The sequence below is a fragment of the Colias croceus genome, chromosome 2, assembly GCF_905220415.1.
Source record: "Colias croceus chromosome 2, ilColCroc2.1".
NCBI lineage: Eukaryota > Metazoa > Arthropoda > Insecta > Lepidoptera > Pieridae > Colias > Colias croceus.
Window position 1 is genome coordinate 6,572,898 of NC_059538.1, and position 23,695 is coordinate 6,596,592.

General features: G+C 31.5%; 1 protein-coding gene across 4 annotated transcripts; it reads right to left on the minus strand.

The window, feature by feature from the left end:
- Positions 1-434: 434 nt before the first annotated feature.
- LOC123705682 (protein tramtrack, beta isoform-like) lies at positions 435-15,347 on the minus strand. Of its 4 annotated transcripts, XM_045654641.1 has the most exons (5): positions 14,219-14,374; positions 11,887-12,952; positions 1,639-2,079; positions 1,285-1,548; positions 435-1,012 (listed from the first exon to the last, which is right to left on the minus strand). In XM_045654641.1, exons 2-5 carry the CDS (start codon positions 12,746-12,748, stop codon positions 849-851), a joined length of 1,731 nt encoding a protein of 576 aa, XP_045510597.1. In that variant the 5' UTR covers positions 12,749-12,952; positions 14,219-14,374; the 3' UTR covers positions 435-848. The 4 variants fall into 4 exon arrangements, with proteins under 4 accessions (XP_045510597.1, XP_045510596.1, XP_045510595.1 ...); XM_045654640.1 differs by lacking the exons at positions 435-1,012; positions 1,285-1,548; positions 1,639-2,079 and adding an exon at positions 2,285-5,470 and having other exon boundaries at positions 14,219-14,369; XM_045654639.1 differs by lacking the exons at positions 435-1,012; positions 1,285-1,548; positions 1,639-2,079; positions 14,219-14,374 and adding exons at positions 5,615-11,081; positions 14,906-15,347.
- Positions 15,348-23,695: the final 8,348 nt, after the last annotated feature.

Consider the following 23,695-nt stretch of genomic DNA (forward strand, 5'->3'; position numbering starts at 1 on the left):
TAAGTATTTTCTACGAAATCACGTACGTATAACACATGCGGGACACCTTGTACGCAATAACTGTTTAAAATTGGTATCTTGAAGTTTTTTTTTTTTCAAAAAAACAAACTCAAAAGTAATTATTCAATGCTTTATGATTAATATCATTACTATGTAAACGTACTTATTAAAATAACCACTTATTAAAATAATATTGAATATTCTTAGTTATCCCTGATTATCATAATTTTTAACATTGCATAGCGTTATGTTTCAAACTGAATTAAAATTTGGATAGTAATGTAAAGGTAATGTATGCCTAAATTTTTAATGTTCAATTTTACAGTACAGATTGAAAATAATATAAAAGGAGTCATGAGTGCATCACAGATGTTCATAACCATACAAAATTACCTCTTTAGTACTTTAACAAAATATAGATTGCATAAATATTCCTATTTTTCTTATGGTTTAATTTACATGAGATTACAAAAAAGCTAAGCGTTAAAAAAATATATCATCGGCGGTATTGCCATGCAATAGGAACTTTCACGTTGTTTCAGTTTTTCCGACTTTTTGTAATATTTAATTGGCTTACAAAAAATATTTTCCATCTTAAACAATTCATTTAAAATTCAAACTACGCTTGCTTTCAAATTAAAACCAGTCTCTAATAAAGAGCTGCTCTTAAATAATAATGCAAACAAAACATGAACAACTTGTAACAAGTAAAATCTAGTAAAATTTAATATTTGACACACTGTTGAATTTTGACACGGTTTTGGCACTAGTCATTGAATTGTAAAATTTAGGCCTGCAATTTATTGCAAGAGGAACATTTTGTACATGTTAATTTAAGAATTCTTATGTCATGAGTGCATCACAGATGTTCTACGGGAGTACGCACGTCGCGCTGGCATGTTAGCCTGACCTTCACATTCCTTGCGGACTCTGGCAATTATGTCAGCTACTAGTTTTTCTTCTCTGATTCTTTTTTCTTCCCATTCGCTTGCAGTTCGTACGGTATTATCACCTGGAAATATCCCAAACACAAATTATTATTATTATTATTTAAACAGAAAAGAGCTTCCGTAAGGAATTGAGCGAATCTTAGTGATTAGTGGGCCGTAGGTATGGGCCAGGATAAATAAAAAATAAGCAGGATACGAGATATTATATGATATGCTGCGCGCCTGTCATTATTTTAATTTTATGAATGTTAATATCTTTACTTAATTCAATATAGTGGGGGGAGTTAACCCCGAATAACCTCCCCTTTTAAACAAGTCAAACGAAGTAACCTACCCTTACTTTGTTGTCTGTATGTTTTTTTAGATTCTGTATTCTTATTTGCCGTGGATTTTGTTGACTGTACAACCGTAGCAGTTTGATAATTCGGCACACTCGTCTTTGGTATTGACATTTCAGGATCGGTCTCATCTTTTATGTCAGGAGGAGGTTCTGCGACTGCCGTTCTACTTGAAATACTTTCAGCTTTCGTGTTAGTTGTAACTGGAGTAGAATCCGCTAAAACTTCGTTATGTCTACTCGCTAAATGTCCAATATAACCTGAAATATGAATTTAAATGTTTTATGACTTTCATTATTTTACGGAGACTGACCTTTCAAATAAAAATTACCTTTCAATAATATACATACCTTTTCTGCTTTTAAAGTATACACCACATTGCTCACATTGGAACAACGGTGTTGGATTTAAAGCATTAACCGAATGGATTTTGTATTTGTGTCTGTACCAATGTGTACGACTTTGCAATACCTCGCCACAGAGCTTACAGACGACTTTTCCGTCACTCCTTATCATATATTCTAGCAAGTCATTCCTCACTGTTGGAGAGCTATTAGCAGCGTCTACTCCAAATTCTTTTTTATCACATTCATTACTTATTTGCTCTGATAGGAAATGTACACCTGTTTCGTCATTTTCACAGTCCATAGCTTCCATTTCATGTGGATGATGTTCATTATATTCTTGTGCATAATTTGTAGAGTAATTATGGTCTGTGTTTGTGGATAGGACCTCCAATGTTATTACTGGGAAATTACTGTCCACATCATCGTAATACGTTGTTTGATATGCTGAAATCGGTTATATTTTAATTAAACATAATTAACTCAGCAAGATGAGTACTTGAATTGCATTAAACACGTTAAACGTAAAAGCTTACTGTGAGATTTATCTAAATAACAAAAGGTCGTATTCATGTATTTTTTTTCAGTTTATCATAAGTAATACAACATGCTCTGCTCAATAATACAAGGTATAAAATGAAAACAAAATAAATCTAATTTTTTATTTATTCATTATTTGTAGGTAGTGTACATAATTCGCATTTAATTACTTATTGCGATGGTAAGATTCTTTTTCTTAAAACTACTTTAATTTTGTTACATACAATATTTTAACATTAAAAGAATTTAGTGTTAAAGCTTTGCTATTTGCAATAATATTTATATTTATATCTATAAAACTATGTAATTCAGTTAAACTGTGGTAGTACGTGTTAATAACATTGATAAAAAGTATATCATCTATCGTAAATGTTAACTTACATAATACTTTAAGAATAGTCATAAATGTATGTACTTAACTCCTTTCCAATAATAAAATGTTATCGACAGTTCCCATACCAAGTCCGTTAAAAAATAAACAAACAAAAACATGTAGTAATTAAAAGAAGTTTTATCAAACAAAACTATAAAATAGATATTTTAATATAATACTAAAATAAAGACGTTTAGAAAACTGTTGATAAATATCTATCTGTTCTTCAATTAAATACCCTTTTAATAGAATATAGAATTAATTAACACTTGCAAATTATATTGCACTAGATCTATTATTAGATAAAGATAGACTTTATAAAAACTCCTCAATAGGTAGATAATTGAATGCACTTTTAAAGGTCCACACTTAAATTCTCATATATACCAACTTACATTAGAGTCTAGAAACTTTAAATCCTGACATAAAAATTAACGACTTGCAAAAATTACGATTAGGCCTACTCGATTTCTAAATGTAAGAATCTTCTATTCGATAAGCATTGGTAAGTTTTGACAAGTGAGATGGTACGATAGTTGTTTTTCGTGAATATATCTATAAAATGCAAAAAATTTAATAAATTAAAAATTATCATTGAAATATGAATACCATGTCAACGAGGAAACATTTGCCGTCATTCAAATAAAAGTGTGAACCTATTAGGTAGAAAAATTCAAAAATACAATAATTGCAGTAACTAAGTATAATAGAAAGAAATAATGAGATATATGTTTGTACGTTTATACGTAATACTCATTGAAAACGATTTTTAATTGCTTTCCAGCGATATGCTGCCTAGCAGCGTGTAGGATAAAGTGAAGAGAAAATAATGATATTTTAACAATGAACATGACAGCTAACTTAGTTAGCACTAATATCACAAAATAAAATACTACAAAGAAAAAAAAAAGAAATAAATAACAGGTTAACAGCTCGGACGCAATAAAAATTATAGACTCCAAGTTGTAGGTAGATCCTATCGTAGGTCGCTTCTTATAAAGCAGATAGACAAATAAAATGAAAAAGCCCTTTACACGTCTCCGGGAAAGAATTTGTGCGATTGACTGGCGCATAATATAATACCTAACTAAATTAAAAAAAAAACATCACACTGCAATTGTTAATACCTTAACGGTGAATATAAAATCTATAACGATCCAAGTTTATACGTCCCCCACTATATACACCAACTTGAACCTTATAACCTTAGATAAACTTATATAAAAATTGTGCGCAAAATCTAAAACACAAAACTCAAATAACCGATTTTAAGTAAATATATCTATACTATTATATACCTAGGTATATCAATCTTATATAAAATTGCTCGTTATAAACACTTTAACCAGTAATAAACTTACCTACCATAAACAATAATGTTATATTTTAAAACGTTAACATAGTATTATCACCTAAATTAATGATATTTATATTTTTTCCTTATCAATGGAAGAACTGCTGATTGTCGTTTTAGGTTCTATTGTGATAGAACTCCTTTATACAATTATATAACCTACGAAAATTAAAAAAAAAATGGAAACTGTTATACAAAATATTTGTGCTATGGCACTATTACATATGTTGATATAATCATTAGTAATAATATAATATTTTTGCTTAATTTTATACGATAACATATTATACATATTTAAATTATTACAATGGCGAATAACTTAGAAAGTTTAGTAATTTCTAAGTCAGGTTTTGAAAGAGAGGAAACTTTAAAATATTCAGATTTTTAAAACGGAATATTATTAGGAAATTACAGTCTTTGGTTGCTAAATATGTGATTTTAACTACTACTTATTATCTGTATATATAAGAAGAATAATATAACAGAATTAAATACAATAAAGAGCGTAAAACGTAGAAAATTTTCAGACTTCCTAAGCACCCGTCATTTCTATATAATATTTCTGTAAAAACTCTAAAATTTAATCGCCATAATTCAGGCGAAACTGGCCTTTATTTATTTTGTATAATTATTGTCTAATCCGCACAACCTTAATATTTTAAACTATTGAAACAATGAGCTCCAACAAACATTAGATATTAAATGCATAACAGTATCATTGGAAATATAAAATGTATATTAAAATTCCACTCCAAAAATAGAACGACTTGTACAAACTAATTAACTCTGGATACCTATATCTACCTAATAATTGCAAGAATATATTTTAAACAACATAAGGCATTTTATAGAAGGCACTATGAATGTCTATAAAAGTACACTTGGAATTTATATATATTACTTAGACCACTGTATCTTCTAAGCCTGCGCGGGATCAGGAGAAGAATGTGGTATTGAACCGTGAGGTGAACCGGACCCCACAGTTTCTAATTTGATTCCAGATGGATCGATTCCATCAATTGGAAGCGGACCCGGTAATATGAAATATGTATTTGGCGGATAAACACAATCCTTAGGTACATAACAGTCGTGTGTCGTTTTCATATGGTTCTTCATTTTATCTGGCCTGGAAAATTCTTTGCAGCATACAGGACAAGGGAAGACTTTTCGCTGTTGACCCTCATGATAGAGGAATGCGTGTCTCTGGAATGAATACTTATTTTTAAATGTTTTTTGTATGTTTTCCTTCGCACATTCTGTGCATTGATAAACGCCTTCGTTCACCGAAGCGTATCTGAAGAGATTTAGTCCTCTGACCGACATTTCCGTAAGTTGCTCCGCGGGGTCGTTGGAGGCTGAATTAGCTCTTCTCCGTATCCGCCGTCGAGCCGATGGTCTCTGGGCCTGGTTGCCTGGTTGTAAAGTGTTGTTATTTATTGAATCGTTTTGATATTCATTGGAAGTTGACGCCGACTGTGTTGCTGGATTAACGCGAATTTTCCCTGAAGCATCGTTGTAAGTTGATTGGAGATAAAGTGTGTCTTTACTCTCAAATTCTGGAGTACCACGTCCTGGAAAATAAAAACAATTTATAAAGGAAAGGGCAAGATGATTAATGAATGGTGAAAAATTATTTCTGCAAAAAATAATAACAATAGCTTGTGATAATGTGCTAATAAAGGGAAATAAAAAACAAACAAAAAAAAACAACAACATAAAATATATTAAGATTTATTTGTTCAATGAGTAATTAATTACACCATGATAAAAAAAAAAAACAAAAAAGTGATTGAACTACTTCTTGAACGAGTTTGTCATATACCAAAAAAGAATAATGTCAAGAAGACAATATTAGCACCAAAATTTTTTTGTAATATCTAAATTTAAAATATCTAAGACATAGATCACAAACTCGCTCGTCGGAAGGACCTTAAATAAAACATGTATTCAACTAGAAACAAAAAATTCAGATGAACGTAATAAGAAAATGCTTAATTTTTTTTAATTCTATTTAGAGTCGAACATTAACTATAATATTTTATATACTACAATAGAACGGATCGTAAGAGAACAAACATGTAAACATTACAAAATAATCATATTATCTAAATAATAAATTAAACAATTATTTAACAAAAAGTAAAGTTTCACTATGAATAAAATAGGACTCAAGGATTTGCATTTGGAACTGTTTCGGCAAGTTCTGTAGTAGGTACATATTAATGATATTTAAGTATAAAGGACGTAAATTAACGTCAGCTTAGCTAAAAGATCACATAAGGTGGGTCATAATATATTGAAGGGCGTGTACATTGATTTTGCATTAAGCTTAAAATGATGTAGCTGCCTTTTGAGACTTTTAATTATAAAAAAGTTAATTATAATGTCATAGAATAAAATAACATATAAAGTATAAATGAAACTAATTGTCCATGGATTTAAGGGATACAAGCAACAATTTGTACTGAACCAAAAATACTTTGTTCTCGCATAGCGTAAATTTGAGCAACATTGAAAGCATTTTAAACATAAATCCTAGCTCTAACCACACCATCTACAAAACGTGAGAGAAGTATCAATTTAATGATAACGTTACCTACCTGATCAGTCCTCTCTTCGTGACTACTATTTTTCTACAGAATAGAAAATTCACTCCTTTTTTACAACACAATTTAAAACTATAATATATTATAAATAACTTATTCTAATCTTTACTAATAACCCGTGTTGTTACTTTGCTACTATTATATATTTATTTATTATAAAAGAATGAATTAATTGTTAATAGCATCGTTGCTGATATCACCAGTAAGATACACTTACACAGAGGTTAAACCATGGTGCCGTTGATTTATGATTTATAATAACCAATACGATAGGGACAATGAACAGTAGCAAATCTTTTATAAAACAATAAACAAAGTAGGTACATAGATAAGACAGTTAATATAATATAAGTACTTAAACTTCACAAAGAAAAAATCAACATCGAATAAGAGTGAACCACGTAATAAATAAAGAGGTATAAAACAAACAGTAACGAAGAAAATAAAATAAAAAAATAACATTAAGTAAAAATTAACTCTCTTTTGATGTAACTTTTATTTTTTTAAAGATTCTAAAAATAGTAATTAACATATTATTGTATACGATTGTATTTTGTTATATTAACAAATAATGCTATTCGTGTAACTTTCAAATCTAAATCTTTCTAAATTTATTACAGTTTGCCTTCACTATTGTCTATGTGCACATAACAAAAAATATGGAATCAACATTTGGCTAACTTCTATTATTGAATATAATATAATAATTTGTATTAATTTAAACCCATATTTTAAAATCTATGTATATGTTAAAGAGAGGTGTAAATATAAATATTTTATTACATTTTCGAATTGAAGAGTTATAACAAAACATTATGATCGTCTGTTCCCAAATTCATAATAAGTTATTTTTATTACAACATTTATATTTGCACGTTATTGTTCCTTATTTAGTTAGGCGTGCCTGCGCACGATGTCATAGTTTTCAAATATATATTTATTTATATAAAAAAAATATGTGCATATATTTCTGTATTATTAGAACAGTTACATAATATTGTTTGCATAAAATATATCATAGTTGAGTGTATCTGTGTTCCCGCAAAACACTGCGAATCGCAACAAACTAATACATAACACCTCTCTACGCCAGCTAAGTAATGTAGATTTCATAAGCTTTACTTAGAGTAAAAGGAAATAACAGTAACTATTATAGCATCGTAAATAGGTACACAATATTGTATTTGATGCAAATTTAAATACATACTCTCTACTATTTTCATTAAAATTTGAAATATTATCGATATAATTAATAATCTTTAAGAAGCATAAATATTACTTTAGTATTTGCTCAAGATAAGTCTATATATGAATCGTGAATATGTCGTGATATACTCTAATATATTACATAACGATAGCAAGTAACAGTTTGAAAATAAATAGATATCTTTGTAAATAAATATACTATACATTCATTCTAGTTTCACAGAAGGGCCCCATTTCGTAGAGTTAATTTTAAAATTAACAAACTAGGGCAGCGTACATAGATATATTTGAAAATAACATTATCAACAAATAACATTTTGTTTAGGGACATCATTTATAACATCACATTATATGCGACATTTCTTAAGTTTAATTTAGCACCAATTGATGATATAGCATTTATATAAATAAATAAATTTCAATCAATATTAACATTTGAAATTAACTTGTTTAAAAATAAATAATTGATGGATACGAGTTTGTTACAGAACCTACAATAATAAATTAATGTATACAATGCAATATATGTAAGGAACTCTATGAAGGGATTCAGATTCAAACATTAGACATTTAAAAAGAAAGTTCTACGATTTTAAGTTTCCGAAAATTTAAGTTTAGGCACTGGCTAAATTGACTATTGTAAGTAGATACTAAACTTCATTAGCCTCTCATTCAAATATTACTAATTTTCATCATTAAGTACCTATCCAATTTCCAAGATAAATTTTTTCTTATAAATTTATGAAGGGTACAATAAATTCGTTATTTAATGTTTAATGAATTTAACAGTCTTAACAACGATTAAGCAGGCGAAATCGCCCTGTTAAAAATATTATAAATCGTTTTTATTCATATATCCTTTTTTAATTTCGAGTAAAGTGGGAAACATGAGATGACAGTCCTAATTTCCTACAAATATTTAACTACTTGGGCCTAAAGGTTTCTATAATCCTAAGGAAGCTTCTTAAAATAGATTGTAAACTTTGAATAATGAAAATAAACAATTATACACAATATTCTTTGAAATTTCTTAGTCAACTAGTAGTCGAATTAACTTATTAATATAACAAGTAAAGGCACACTAATAGGCAAGCGTTCCCTGGACCTACAAATTACAAAATTTAACGTATCGTTCTGGGTAAAACATCCGACTGATAAAGACAAATAATCAATAATTTCAGTAGGTACCTATTTGTTTTTTGTAAGTATCTTGTAAATAATTGAACTAAGACGACGTGTTCGCTACCGGTTTGGAAGACTACAATTGCATCTAAATATAACCAAATTATAAGTACGATCCCTTAATTTAAATTTAAGGCAATTTGACATCTAATTAAATAGAATTTACAAATCATCTCATGGTTCCTGTATTTAAACCTTTTCCAAAGCACCTTGCTAACATCACTTTAACAACAACGTGAAGTTGTGTCGTTACAAGTAATAACAATTTTTATTTTATACATTTCAAATAATCTTCTTTTTTAACATATTATATATACTCTTTGCTAGATATTTTAAGGATATATACATGTCAATATAATAATAATGGTATGTTCGTTATTTTATATAGGTAGTATAAACATTTCTACTTTAGTTTTATGATAGGTATTGTCTTTAACATATACTCATTCCTTAAACGGAAAAAAAAGAATAAACATCACCCTATTTAGCATAGGTTTTTTAATTTTCGATATAATAAAGATTAATAGCTGCAACATATCAAGGAACTGTATCAATGCTATATACTTGTTTCAATGAGGTTAGTGTAGTGTTATTCAACTATTAGCAACCGTGCTGCATTTATTTTGACAGAATAACATTTACAACCAAACCTTCCAACATCGATAAACTATTTTAAATTAATCTTAACAAACCTAGAAATTAAAATCATAGCCCACATTGAGTTATAACTTCAGAGAAGTTCTTTAATGTATATTATAACTAAGATCACTAAAAGGCAAGTTAATTAATGAAAATGCATTTCACACCACTACTATATTATAATGGCGATATTAGCCTTTTTGTAAGGATTATAGCCTCTGTAGTGTTACTTTTAATATACCGCTTAATAAATATCATATAATTTATAATTTACAAAAAGGCTCCGCCATTGGTATACTCGTAAAGTAAATTCTAATCTACACTAACTAATTCAGTTCAATGAGAATTGCATGTAATCGAATAAACTACGTTTTGATTAAACGATCACTATGAGTAGTTACTTTGTACCCTGAAAGTTTGTAAGTAATAAAATTAAGTAACAAGTGAGTGCAAAATAACAAGTAAATTACAAAATTTGTTAAAATCTCTTTGAAGTTCAGCACTCTAAGAAACAAATGGAACAACATAAATAAATAGATAAATATAACAACGAACGATCAACGTCGTTCAAAATATCAACAAACTTATTGATAGAGGTGAAACTTAGAGCTCGAACTCCTACACGATTGCAAACTACACGTTTTACTCGATCAAATTCTATTTTATCAGACAAAATTTAATATAACTTACACATAAAATCAGATCTTTTCGTCTAATCGTGTAAGTAACATGAGTATAATTTTCCGTACAAATAATTAAGACTCTTGCTTAGCCGTTTGCTCATTGGCATTCGGTTGATTTTTGTGTATTATTTTTAAATGTGCGATCATGTTGTCTTTGCGGGTGAATTCTTTGAAGCAAATGGGGCAAGGGAAGACTTTAACGTCTTTTTTGTGAGAAGTGACATAGTGTCGACAGAAATTGCTTATGTGAGTATATACCCTCGCACATATTTTGCATCTGAATACATTCTCGCCTTCCTTAATGCAGTAATCCCGCACCGACTCGTTAGTTTCCTCATGATAGTTGCCGACATTGCCTATGTTATTCTTCCTAATTGGAGAAGGAAATATGCGATGTTCCCAATTAGTTTGGGATAAGTCTGCCACTTCGTTGTTAGCCATATTGAGGTTGTTTTGTTCCAACTCTGCCGCAAATAATTGAGTGGCAAGGGCTGGCATAAGAACAGTTTCAGGAGGGAATTTATCAAAGCTATTCAGAGCAGGATTCAAATTAGATAAGCCAGAGAGTTGATTGAACAGAGTTCGAGCTCTAAATTTTGACATTTGAGGAAGTATTTTTTTACTATTCTTTGGTTTTAAGTTACGACCTAGCCTGTTTTTATCATCTGTATCTTTCAACGGGCCGTCTCGTGAATTAGAATTTTCTCGGCTTCTGTCTGGATTATATTTATACTCTATGGGTTCGTTGTATTCGTCTGTGCCTTCCGTAACAGTTTCTTGTTTAATTGATCCATTTTCGATAGAAAGCACGGGACCGTTTGACGGATAATTTGGTTGTGTTTCCTCTTTGGGTACTTTTGCGGTATCTGAAATAATTTAATTGATTCTTACTAACTATGCAGAGTTATGACGAGTTTAAAATTGAATGGTATGTTTACTTTTTCATGATTCTATTTGCATATGGAAATATTTTAGCGTAGCAAAAAAAATAGATTAGAATCCAGACACTATAATATTTCCAATTTGCTTTATGTGAAGGAAAGCTATTGGGAATAAGCCTTGTTTGTTTTCCCTTTACTCTACGTTATATATACTTGTTTAAGGAAGTTATAAGAATGAAATGTTGTTACTCAATTATACCACACCGAAAATGCCCCTGGCCATTCCTCTAATAGCTCTCCCCGAAAGCAGAAAAGCAAGCAAAGAATTCATTCTTTTATGGAAGAATAAGCATTTATCTTTCGATACGAAAAATTTTATAGATTATCACTTACCCCGTTCAGAAAAATAAATTAAATATAATATAATCATTAATAATCACTTCACTTTTCACTTATATTTTTAGATTTTTAACATCAAAGCTTATATCCCATTAGCTTTTCTTTAAACAATTTCTCTTTTCATATTGTTCATCTTTTCTAGCGGTGTTAGGTAAATGGAAGGGAAGATTACATTTGTATTTACAATAGATAAGCGAGTACAAGTCATGATTCGTTAAATTCTTTTCGCGATGTTTATTGTTTGGAGTACATGAAACCGTCTCAATAACAATATCTACCAATAACGTTGCATACAAGAATAGCAATAAATTAGATTAAGAATTATAAGAGTAAAAAATTACTATCATAAATCGTTACTATCACCGTGTATGTGCATTATCATAGTACATACCTGCAGATTCGGAGTCTTTGCCTGAATTCGGTGCCTCGTTGGATTGAGCATCATCGCCTTCATCTATCATGAGAGCCTCCCCTCCATCCTCGCCACCCGAAGTTGTCCCATCTTCTGGGTTGAAACCGTCCATCGACATCTTGACCTCTAGCATTTCAGGTGAGCCTCTTATCAACTGGTCTCCAGCTCTGTTTGATGAAGCGTGGGATGCTGATTCTGGGATGAACTCTCCTGGGGGACTGGCGGCGGTATTTAAAGCATCACTCGAACTTCCACTCAGCTTCCTTGGTCGACCCCTTTTCCTCTTCGGTTGCATTAATGCATTACCCAATAAAGGCATGAGCAAGTTTGGAGGGGCACCTCCACTTGGAATTCCCGACGCGGGCCTTTTTTGATGCATGTAAGGATGTATTCTATGCAATTGCGGTGGTGGTGTATGCGCAGAGTTATTAGTTTGTTGTTGTTGTATAAGTGAATTTGTAAGCGCTGGAATATCGCATTTCTCCTCATTTACTTCCGTAAGGCCTTTTATTCTTAGGCTTTCAGCTACTTTTAAAAATGCCGTAAGCCGTTCTTGATCAACACTTACTTCTCCTCGGTACATGAAGTCCAACAAGCTTTTCATGTCTGAATAAGGTACATCTTTTAGTATAACAATAGGATGTTTCTCTTGGTGATTTACGAAAAGGGCTTGAAAGTATGGGCTACAAGCCGATAAAACCATTTTGTGTGCTTTAAGCAATTGGCCATCGACAGCCAGTGTCACATCGGTAAACGTCTCTGCATGTAATAGTTGATCAAATACGGACAGCATATTTGACTGGTGGTTGTTCCACCTCAAACAAAATCTTTGCGTAGCCATCTTTAATCAGTATTATTTCTTTGGAAGATATAATTAATACCACTCAGGCTTAAGAGCTATATATATCAACAATATCTCTGTGTATACATAAGTATTCTCTCTTGTTCCGTGAATAATACAACAAAACTTTAACAATGGATAGTGTTTACTTTGAAGCCATTTTTATTTTCTCATAGTGCTTTTGTGTGACGGGCGCGAGAGGACCTGGAAAAGGGGATAAAAACTAAATAAGTATACAAATCAGTAAATAATCTAATATAAGGAAAGACAACTTTATTCGATTGTGTGGGATGTTTTGAATTTAAAATTTTTCCTATGTGGGATGGTTGGTACCTAATTATTTTAAATTATATTTTAAAGTATACCTATGTATATAAAATATTAAAGTTCCTTCAAATATGATTTTGATGGACTACTGTTGTTCGATTTCTCTAGTATCGTGTTAGAAGAAAAATTTATATGTACTATTATTATGGCATGTGAGCAAAGTTAGGTGTTATCTGTCACGCGATTATCCTCTGAGGATGAGCACGCGAAATATGACGAATATGACTTTTCTTGTGGTGGCAAAGATAAAGCGGCAAATAATAACATGTTGCACATAGATACTATTAATATTAAAACATGCATTATTTCCAGAAATAAATAAATGAAATGAAATATTACGTCGACTTTTTTTTCGAATTAACGTTCAAGATATTTAATTTAATAAGTAAGTAAGATATATAAATATTCATAATATTTTTATTGTTTAAAAAAGTTATTGTTTATTTATTAATAAACCATACATTTCGCATCAGGATGTCTATAAATTATATTCCGAAGTACACTCCTCCTCCTTCTCCTCCTCCTACTTATTTTCTAAATATAATTAATGCCAATTAAAAAAAAATAACTGTAAAATGAACATCTAGATATGTATTTATTATACTGTCATGAAACAGTAAATGCACGTTTGTATCCTTTGTAGATAGATAGACCTCATAGATTGATCAAGGTTAAAAATCGAGGGCGCCTCTAGCGGCGGCGGGAGGAGAATCTGTGCAGCGAGCGCACTGCAGTAGGAAAACATTATACGTGTTATAGTTTGTATGCATATACAAATATTTCAACGTTACAGTGCAAGTGCAATCAAAATATGTTCAATGAATTAAGTGTAATAAATTAATTATTCGCTAGCAATCAACACATCGTTGTGAACAATTTCTTATTAGAATCTTATTGGATACATCGGATATATTTAAAGTATTTTTAAACCATTATTTGCTTTACATCCACAGGTGCTGACCACAAATGTTATCGCGGTATAAACGGGCGCACGAATTATTACTACGCACCCAGTCGAGCGCGTTACATTACGTCATCACAATGGCATTATTACCTACGATATCCACACTAAATCAACCGATACGACGCGATAAGAACAAATTGAGAATAATTAAATCACTGCACAAACATAAGTAAACGTACCACACGTATCTGCACTATAATCAACTCGACCCTTTTATGGGAATGAGAATCAGCCCTTCCGCCATAGTCCGAGTCCGCGTTTACGTCGCACCCCGCTCACCCGACGACTGACGGTCGCAACCCCGCGCGGCGAATACCGACTCGCTGCGCGGCTCGAATATCTCTCACAAAAAATACGTCGTCATCATCGAAATGGCGGCAGCGGATATATTCAGCGCAGGGTGCACGGTAAAATATTGATTTATTGAAATTTATTGATTTCCTCTCGCGTTACTAAGATCGCCCTTACATTGATAGTCCATCAAACTAATTTATGGGTACCTAGATGAACACTATGATTTGGTAATAAAACGATGACTAAAGCGTTTAGGGTGTGAGTACCTACCGGTAATGTACTGCCGTTAGCTACCAAGGACACCGATAATTCAACTTCAAAAATTAATTCGTCAATTTAATTTTTAAGGTGTTATTATGAGCTCTATATAAGACATAAGTCTCATACAATTTCACAAACAGATATCATTCGATATTTTGAATGAAATAATTTAATTTTAATATCAAAATAAAAACAATAATAATAAATTTTATTTTAACTAGGGTGAACGAAACCTTTATCCTTATTTCATGTAATAAATTAAAGGAATTTTTGGGTAATAAGTAGATAGTTTAAAGTCGTGTACAGCATACCTTTATGATTGTTTGTTCAAGGGATGAGTTTTCCACGTGAAAAACATTAGTCCATTCGCACTGTCGCCATGTCAGCAGAGTTTTCTATCTCCCTTGCTCACGGGCGGGGTGGATAAAGCGCCTCCGTTGTTGCGATCACCGCCGGAGATGACCGAACTTCGCCACTTTTCGCAACCGTACGAACTCGACACCGAATGGAAAATAGACCGCGGGGCGCACTTATATTTTTCAATCAAAATAACACTTTTCAAACACTCCCAAAATATAATAAAGTTACAATAAAAATCATCATTGATTTGCGTCACTTTTTCCGAGCCAATTATAATAAATATGTTGGATAATTTAAAACTATTAAAAAAAGTCAAGGATGTAAGGATTGCGTCCGAAAAAAGTCGCGCACGATATGTAACTCGGAAGTGTTTTCAATAAAAATGGCCTGCCGCCTCGGCGGGAGGAGTGGCAATGGGCAATGAGGTCGGTACCCTCTCTCTGGCACCCGCGCTCGCCCCTCCCTACCGCTTCTCTTCAACACAGGGTTAGAAAGTTTCAAAAGTGAATCGAGGCAAACACTTGGCTCACCAATCATTCCCGGAGGATAAGAATCGCCTAGAGCTTTAACACCCCTATTGCATGCAATATTTACTAATTACCCTCTTTATTGTTTATATATCTAGGTACTGTTAAAGAACTGTATTATAAATGAAAAACTTTTGATGTTATAAGTTTTAAGAACTGGGTACTTAGAATTCATAAAATAAAAATATTTTTAGCAAAGTTAGAATTTTCAAACTGGGTACTTCTACCCTGTTAACAACGGCATGATGCAAGAGGGTCAACTATCTCTTATCATAAAACCATCGCTATCACGAAAATATTGCACACTTTAATCTAAAATCAGATTTTTCTCATGACATTTCTGATAGATGTGTGTGATTAAGTTAAACGTCACCAGGAACCGCCTATATCATTTTGTACAGTTCAAAAAATTGTATGAACCGTGTATTCATTTTCAAGTAGAAATTAGACATACAAATTCAATCCCTACTATTTCCTCTGCACATTCCATCTTTTACTTCACACTTTTAGTGTTCTCAAGCGTGACAATGCTTACTTACCATCAGGTGGACTGACTGTTCATTCACCCTTATACAAGAGACCCTGCTAGTATGGCTGCGTTAGATAACTTCCTTTCATTGAAATTGATCTTAGATGATTTCTGATAAATATTACGCATTGTTTATGATGTATTTATTTCTTATTAAATAAGGTTCTCTTAAGGATAATATTTATAAATTCTATCATAATATATAGGTACTTATCTAAGTACTATAATTAATTATTACCTAAGTTTAATATTAACAAAAATGTACGTATTAAACAATGTATACTGAATCACTAAAACATGCGCCACCCACCCCGATAACTGATTTAAATAATGTGATAACATTGCGTCTGTCTTTCACTTGTCAACAATTAAATTAAATTACTGATAAAGTTGATTTGCAAAATATTTATGCGTTTTATAAAATACTTTTACTATTACACTATGCTTGTATGTGTTTTTGTATGTATGTCCTTATGTATTCATGAAGTTCCTAAAATAGGGCTGGTCTATAATTTTTCAATTATACATCGCATCGTAAACAAATAATGTAAAAAATATAGCCAAATTGTGTTCTGCTAAAACTCTACCATGATAACTAGAGCTAAACAACAAAAAAAACTTTCCTCGTAATATTTATGATGATTAAGGAAAAAATGCAAGTGAATATCGATTATATGAGATGTATAACGTATATTCAGGGCTGACCTGACCCAGGTCACAGTGTCGCTGTAAGCTGAAGTCCTTACATAGAGCTGACCTAGTTTTCAGGCAGCGCAGTCGGTGCATAAAAGCTTGCCAACACACTTTCCCGTTAATAACAAACACGCCCTAAAATCCTGAAAAATTCTAGGTCACACGATTTACTACGTTTTAAAGCTATTATTTTCTGGAAACTGTGTTTGTTTTATGTAAAATATTATGTGACAAATACTCTGCATCGTACGAATATTGGTTAGGTTAGGTTAAAATATTCAGATTTTACCAGCAATGATTCCTAGAATATTAGGAACAATTAAACAGATTTCAATCGTTATTTTATAAAATATCATAAACCCGATATGATACTAACAATAAAGTTACTTGTACAGTTTGCTTGAGGTAAATTGTTAGTTTTTAGTAACTTGTGATGGTGAATAGATAACATCAAGCTTTAGATGTTTCGAGAGTTCAATGAATAAGCAGATTCACTGTAACGGCTCAGAGAACGGTCGACGGTAACTGTTAAAACTGCGCAAGTGGTAAAAGCTGCGAACAAAAAGAAATCCTTCAGCTTTCTAACATAGATGTTCGTCGCCTCTCATCAAACACGGAATGGGCGACGTGATTGTATCTACACAGCTTGTGTCATCAGCGCCATACTATCGATCGGAGTGCAATATTCTAGCTATGTGAACCGGTATGCAGTTATTTCATAATCAATTTGTTAATGTACGTTCGTATAGAATGATGAACATGGCTGAACTGTGAATCTGCTATAGGATGTTTTGTAGATAGTTCAGTTAGTTAGTGCTAGTTTTTCATACGTAATTTTTGTTGTTTTCACAATAATCTACTTCTGAAGGAACTAAGATACCTACTACATTTTTATAGATTTAGTTTATGGAATTTTAAGAATAATGATTTAGATGGATACTCTTTATAGGTGCCCTGGGGCCTAGACAATTAATATAAAATATAATTAATGTTACGACATTTTACAATAAACTAATGGACGTTCATTTATACTGCACTATTAATATTTTATTATAACAGGAGTGATTACGAAATACCCATTTGCGTCATAATTTTGCATAAAAAATGAGTTGATGAGTGAGATGCTATTAGAGGAAGGGAGAAAGTAGGAAATATTGGGACAAAAAATCATAAAGAAGTAAAAGGGCCCGTCCTGCTAGATTCGGATCGTAGTGGCTAACGGTCAGGTTTCGGTTCAATGACTCGTTTCGGACGTTCAATTTTCGCTGTGTACTGTTAGATATCTTCGAAGCAATCACAGACTCCGCAATAATGATAGAAACGCGTCCCGAGGCGGTGCTGTTGAAGACGGTTACAATGTCCTTGTTTCAAAGCTACTAACCATAGCTACAACGTTGCAATAAATACCAAAGACAATAATATGTAAAACAATAGATATCCTTTAATATAGCTTATGGATTATGACTGTGTTTCTCGTATGACATAGAAATTAAAGATATTGAAAAGGGTAAATGTATGCCCGGATAAGTTTAGATTGCAGTTAATTTTCTGCAACTCTACATTTTGTCACTGAAACCTCCAATATGGCGTGTCTTGACAGGAAAACCGAAAAATAATAAAATAATGTTTCTAATTCCTAGTATAAATTTTAATTTCAAATGTACCGATTTCAATCGGGCTTTATATAAATATCGTTAATGTCGGGTTCTTCCCTCTGATAACACACACGCGCTTTACTCAGATATGCAACAATCTTCAATCATGTCTTTGTGTAGAAAATTGAGACTAGTGAATTAATATCCAGTCATGTGTTTTCTCATTAGTTAATAAGAATCGAAATCGTTAACTTTGAAATATGACTTAGTTCCGATAACATTTATAGATTGTAGATACTTTTGTACTATTAAATTTTATAATTTGATATTAGTTATTAGATAATATAGCATTTAAAAAACAGATATTCACAACAGCTCATTTAAATAAGTTTAACTTTAATCAGTATCAATTAATTTCTTTCTTATGAAAAGAAGTACCTACATTATTGAATTAAAAAGTAGGAAAGCAATCAAAGAATATCGGTCTAGTTATAAAATACCAAGCTAGGTTACACGAGTATCTTGTTTAGGGTGCGGCAGGGCTCCTGTCGCGATGTGCAGTTCCGAGAAGGTCGCCACTCGGACTGTGCCTGCCTACTTATGTCCAATGGTATCTAGGTAATTTATATCATTAAAGATTAAGATTTAGGTATTGCATGCCTGACTACGAAGTGTTCGTGCTGCAATATTTGATTGAAACTATGTATTGCTCAATTGCAGAAGATATATTTGAATCTTTTCCCTTTAATATTACAGATTTTAGAGATAGAACCAAAATATATAGAGCCTGTGCTATTTTTATTTCATATCGACGCTCACTCAAAAGTTGTCGTTACAAATAATAATTTTACTTCACTGACACAATACAAAACTGAAGCCAATAGTATTAAGTAACGACACTCAGTAATTAAGCTTTTATTAGCCATAATATCATAACATTAACGCTATGTTAATTAATTCTTAAATAATGATTTTATTACTCAATTTTGTAGTTTAATGTGCTCAAATTAATGTACAATTAATATTTGCATAATACTAACAATTTACTATTTTCTATTAATCACAATTACAACAAATGTAAAAATTTATAAAAACAAAATGATTGCGGTTATTTTTTTACCCTTAGGTATTTAGTTATTTACCATACCTTGTGTTATTTTTTTAATTACCTAAATGCAACCAGAAAGATAAGACTATGAATTGAAACACTATATAATTGAATTACATTTATTGTTTTCCTTATAGCGTCTGTACCATAAGCTTATAGACTAAAAATATAATATAATATTGACATAATATTGTTTTCAAATATACTCTACGAGACTCTACGTAACTTGTTCAACTACTTCATCTATACATATAATAAATCTGTAGAAGGGTCAATTCTGTACATTGAAAATATTGAAAAAATAAATAACAGAGGGTGTTACTGGATCGATACAAAACCCAAATATGTGATTAAAAAAATGTTTGTCTTTCTGTCTGTCTGTCTGTCTGTCTGTCTGTATGTTCAGGCATCACGTGAAAACTATCGGTTCGATTTCGATGAAACTTGGTATAATTATACCTTATTATCCTGGGCATAAAAAAGGATACTTTTTATCCCGGAAAAATACGTAGAAAAAAATAAATCTTAATTTTTCCGCGCGGACGGAGTCGCGGGCGGAAGCTAGTTAGAAATATAAACAAAAGGGTATTTATTTATAGAATTTCAGTAAACTTTTCAACGATGTAGACCAGTAGACAAATCTATTTAAGATATGTAGAGTTTTCTATTTTTTTACATCGATATTATTTGACGAATTGTAGTGTCTAATAATAAACAGCGATAAAACTAAGCTTATTAAAGAGCTTACTGCATAGAAACACATTTGTGTACTACGTTCTTAACACTTGTCAATTGAGGAAAGTAAAAACAATTGCAGTTATGAGGAGTATAGCTACCTACTAGCTACAGCCGTCCTTTCCATGCGACTTCACTAATTCTCTCTCACGATATCTAATTTTAACGCTCAATCGATTAACCTAGCACTAGTACGAATCCCTACTCCATTAAAAAATATGTTTGACGAATAATTCTTAGCGAATAATTGGTGGAAAATGAACCGTTTCCATTCATTGTATATTTTACATAAATTACGATAGATGAAACGTAATCTGAGAGATTGTATCAAAGAAATAGAAGACATGTAAAGCATCGCCTCTATGTGCTGTTAAAATATAAATGAATTATTATAATAATGTGATTTTATATTTGTTTCAGGAAATGTTTTTTTTTCAGGTACAACAGACTTACTTCAAAACAAAATGATAATAATAATCAATTGATAGGCTTATCGATACGCGATAATTAAGAAGGTGTGTTCTGCGGTCAACGCGAAACGCTATCAGTGTTTTGTGATTGTATCAGCTCATCTTTACAAAATTTAGGTTTTTCTTTATTCATCAATCATTATACAAATATGTAGCTTAATATTTGAACGTTAACTGTAAAATTCTTGTTATTTAATAGCTCGTGAAGATGCCAGTATTTTAAGTCGTATTTAACAAAATATCTAAGTAAGTGCTAAATAGGAGGAGAGGAACAAAATCACAACATTAAATTGAATTCGAGTAGGTATCAAGAATTAAAATATGTCGGACATGATCATTAGGGTACAAGGCAAAACTGGCGGGCGACGGAGCAACGAGCGCTCGCGGAGGCGCGCCTGAGTGGTTGAGATTGCGTAAGCACAGGGCCGATTTCTAGCTGGTCTCCCACGCCGCAAGGTCACTCCGAGGACTGCTCCCACTAAACGGCACGTAGCTTTAAATAATATTGACTTTTCAATCACCACAACCTCGACAGCCGCAACCAAAGTTTGCGCATACATGCCATTAGAAATCATTGTGTACGACACTAAACTTTAACAGTATTTCGAGCCGTAAAATTGACGAGAACGCTCATTTTATACGCGAGTTTTCATTTTATAACCATAATGACTTTCTAGCCTTAACGTCCGTACTTTCTTGAACATATTTTGCAGGATGATAAACGATAAGTGTAAATGTGCATGTAGTTTTAGTGTCGTTTTATAGTTATTTTATGATTCGGCGAGTCGATCAAAGGGATAAATCATAATCTACACATAGCGTTGCACAAATGCGTTGCTTGAGCTTTGTCTTAAATATGTATATAAAATGTAAAATATGTAAATGTTACAACCATCGTCAATCGGACACTGTAATTGTTACTAGCCTTCATCCCTAGTGAAGAATCAAAATTTAATTATCGAGACCTAACCAACGTTTTCACTTTAAAGTAGGTATTTTAATTTGATTGATTTTCATTACATAGCTCTACATATTTTTTGTTAGTTCAATCAAAAAAAAAAATCCACGTTACTTATAAACTTCCCATCTGAAAATTTTATTCATTTTCCTTCAGGATTTTTATGATTATGTAACAAGTTCCTAGATAGTAAATAATTATCTATGTAATAACTAATACTCGTATTTATCATAAGAGGTTTACGTTCGTTAGAATTTATATTGCAAATTCCCAATTCATGTAGCACAAACATAAATAGATTATTTATCTACGCCACCACCATTACGGCATGAGACCTTGAGAGGAATCGTGTACCTAACGTATGACAATATAATATCTAACTACCTTAGCAATCTTTGCTCTCTTGCGAGCCACTACGCAATTCTCAGCTATACTAAATGTGCTAACGTTGCTTCCCGCGTCTGTCTGTATGTTTGTTTGCTTAGATATTTAAAGCTACCTACGCAACGGATTTGGATGCAGTTTTTTTAATAGAAGCAGTGATTTAAGAGGAGGGTTTTCAGGTCTTAGGTTTTAGATAAAGCGGGCGAAGCCGCGGGCGGAAAGCTAGTAAGTATGTTATATAATAGAGGTTTTGTTTTTCGGTAATGTAAATCATTATTCCTATAATACTTATATTCCTAATAAATTAATAAAGAAGGAAATTATATTATAGAAAAAAATATTGAATATGCAAATGTATATCATATATTTTGTAAAATTATAAAAAAATTGTTTTCACAAACCGGTAGCATCATGTTCTCAGGGTCTCGGGTTAAATAGATAAAAAAGAAATACCTACATACATACAGCTAAGCAAAAGATAGAAAAAAGTGTACTCCTTTTCTCCTACTTTACCACAATGTCTAGTGAGTAAGTGAGACCATGTGAATAGAAAAGAGATAGATTGATAATATAGTGTAAAAATCGTTAAAGCTTCAAAAATTATTCACATCAAAAATATATTATAATTTAATTTGATATATTTATTGTAATTATATCTATTGATTTAATTATTTGAATTAGAGAACAATGTGAAGTTAAATAAACATCGTAGTTTCCTAATAAAATTATCGTCGATTTACATAAATGTACCTGTTTATGCAATGACTTTATCTATGAGTCTAGTACATAGTTACTATACTCTTTGGTCTAGTGTCATAGAGGTTTTGATAGACGCCGGTGTAACGCCGCGCGCGCACGTGAGAACGGTCGGCGTGAACAGTACAGTGCTACTAATCGCGCTGTTGTCAGACAGAGACAATGAATGTGAAATTAGGGTGGTTCCACGTGAGTTCAACGACCCACCGCGACATGCGTGTCTGTGATTTTTATAATTTAGATTTTCGGATAAAATGTGTCCACCTTGCTCTTTTTTTAATATATATATAACTTTAAAATTTAAATAAATGTATTATATCTACCTGCTTAACATTTGAGACAGTTTTAAACGCTAATGTGAAACTCAACGGACTTAAAATAAAAAAGGAGACATCAAACTCCAAAACCCGGTCTATAAAGATTTGGAAAGCGTCCATTTCTATAAAATTTTAGTCAGATTTCTGATAAAAATTTAAGATGTAAGTACATATAGGTACTACGTATAGGATCTGGAATGAATAAGAAAAAATAAATAATTATTATTAGTCGAATCTGGAATAAGAGTTTAGTCAAAATCATAAAGAACAAAGTTACGCTGTATTGCTATTTTAGAAACATATCACCTTTTTAATAATTAAATACAATAGGTTTTTCCTGAAAAGGTAGTCGCTTATTAGGTAAATTGCTTAAAAGAAACTACATAGGTACTACGAAATAGTAAAATAAATATTAATAAAGTTATTATATTTGCAATTTTTTCGTGCGTAGAATATTTACCTATTACAATATCGTTAAATTAGGAAGGTCAATTGAATTTTTTTTGGGTAGCGAATTCGTAATTGAATTCATTACATGCCTATATCCTTTTATTGTACAAAAGTAGAGATTTTAAATTTATATAACAACATAAAAGACTCTCATCAGCACAATGAACGAAAATTGCACATTGCCTACTTACAATGATTTTTGTACTTATTTAAAGGTTA

Bases quoted from the DNA above. Each gene is read 5' to 3' on its own strand.
- LOC123705682 (XM_045654641.1), bottom strand. From the start codon at position 12,748: ATGGCTACGCAAAGATTTTGTTTGAGGTGGAACAACCACCAGTCAAAT. The intron at 1,549-1,638 runs GTATGTATATTA...TTCATATTTCAG, and splicing joins ATACTTTAAAAGCAGAAAAG to GTTATATTGGACATTTAGCG. The intron at 1,013-1,284 runs GTAGGTTACTTC...GGATATTTCCAG, and splicing joins ATACAGACAACAAAGTAAGG to GTGATAATACCGTACGAACT.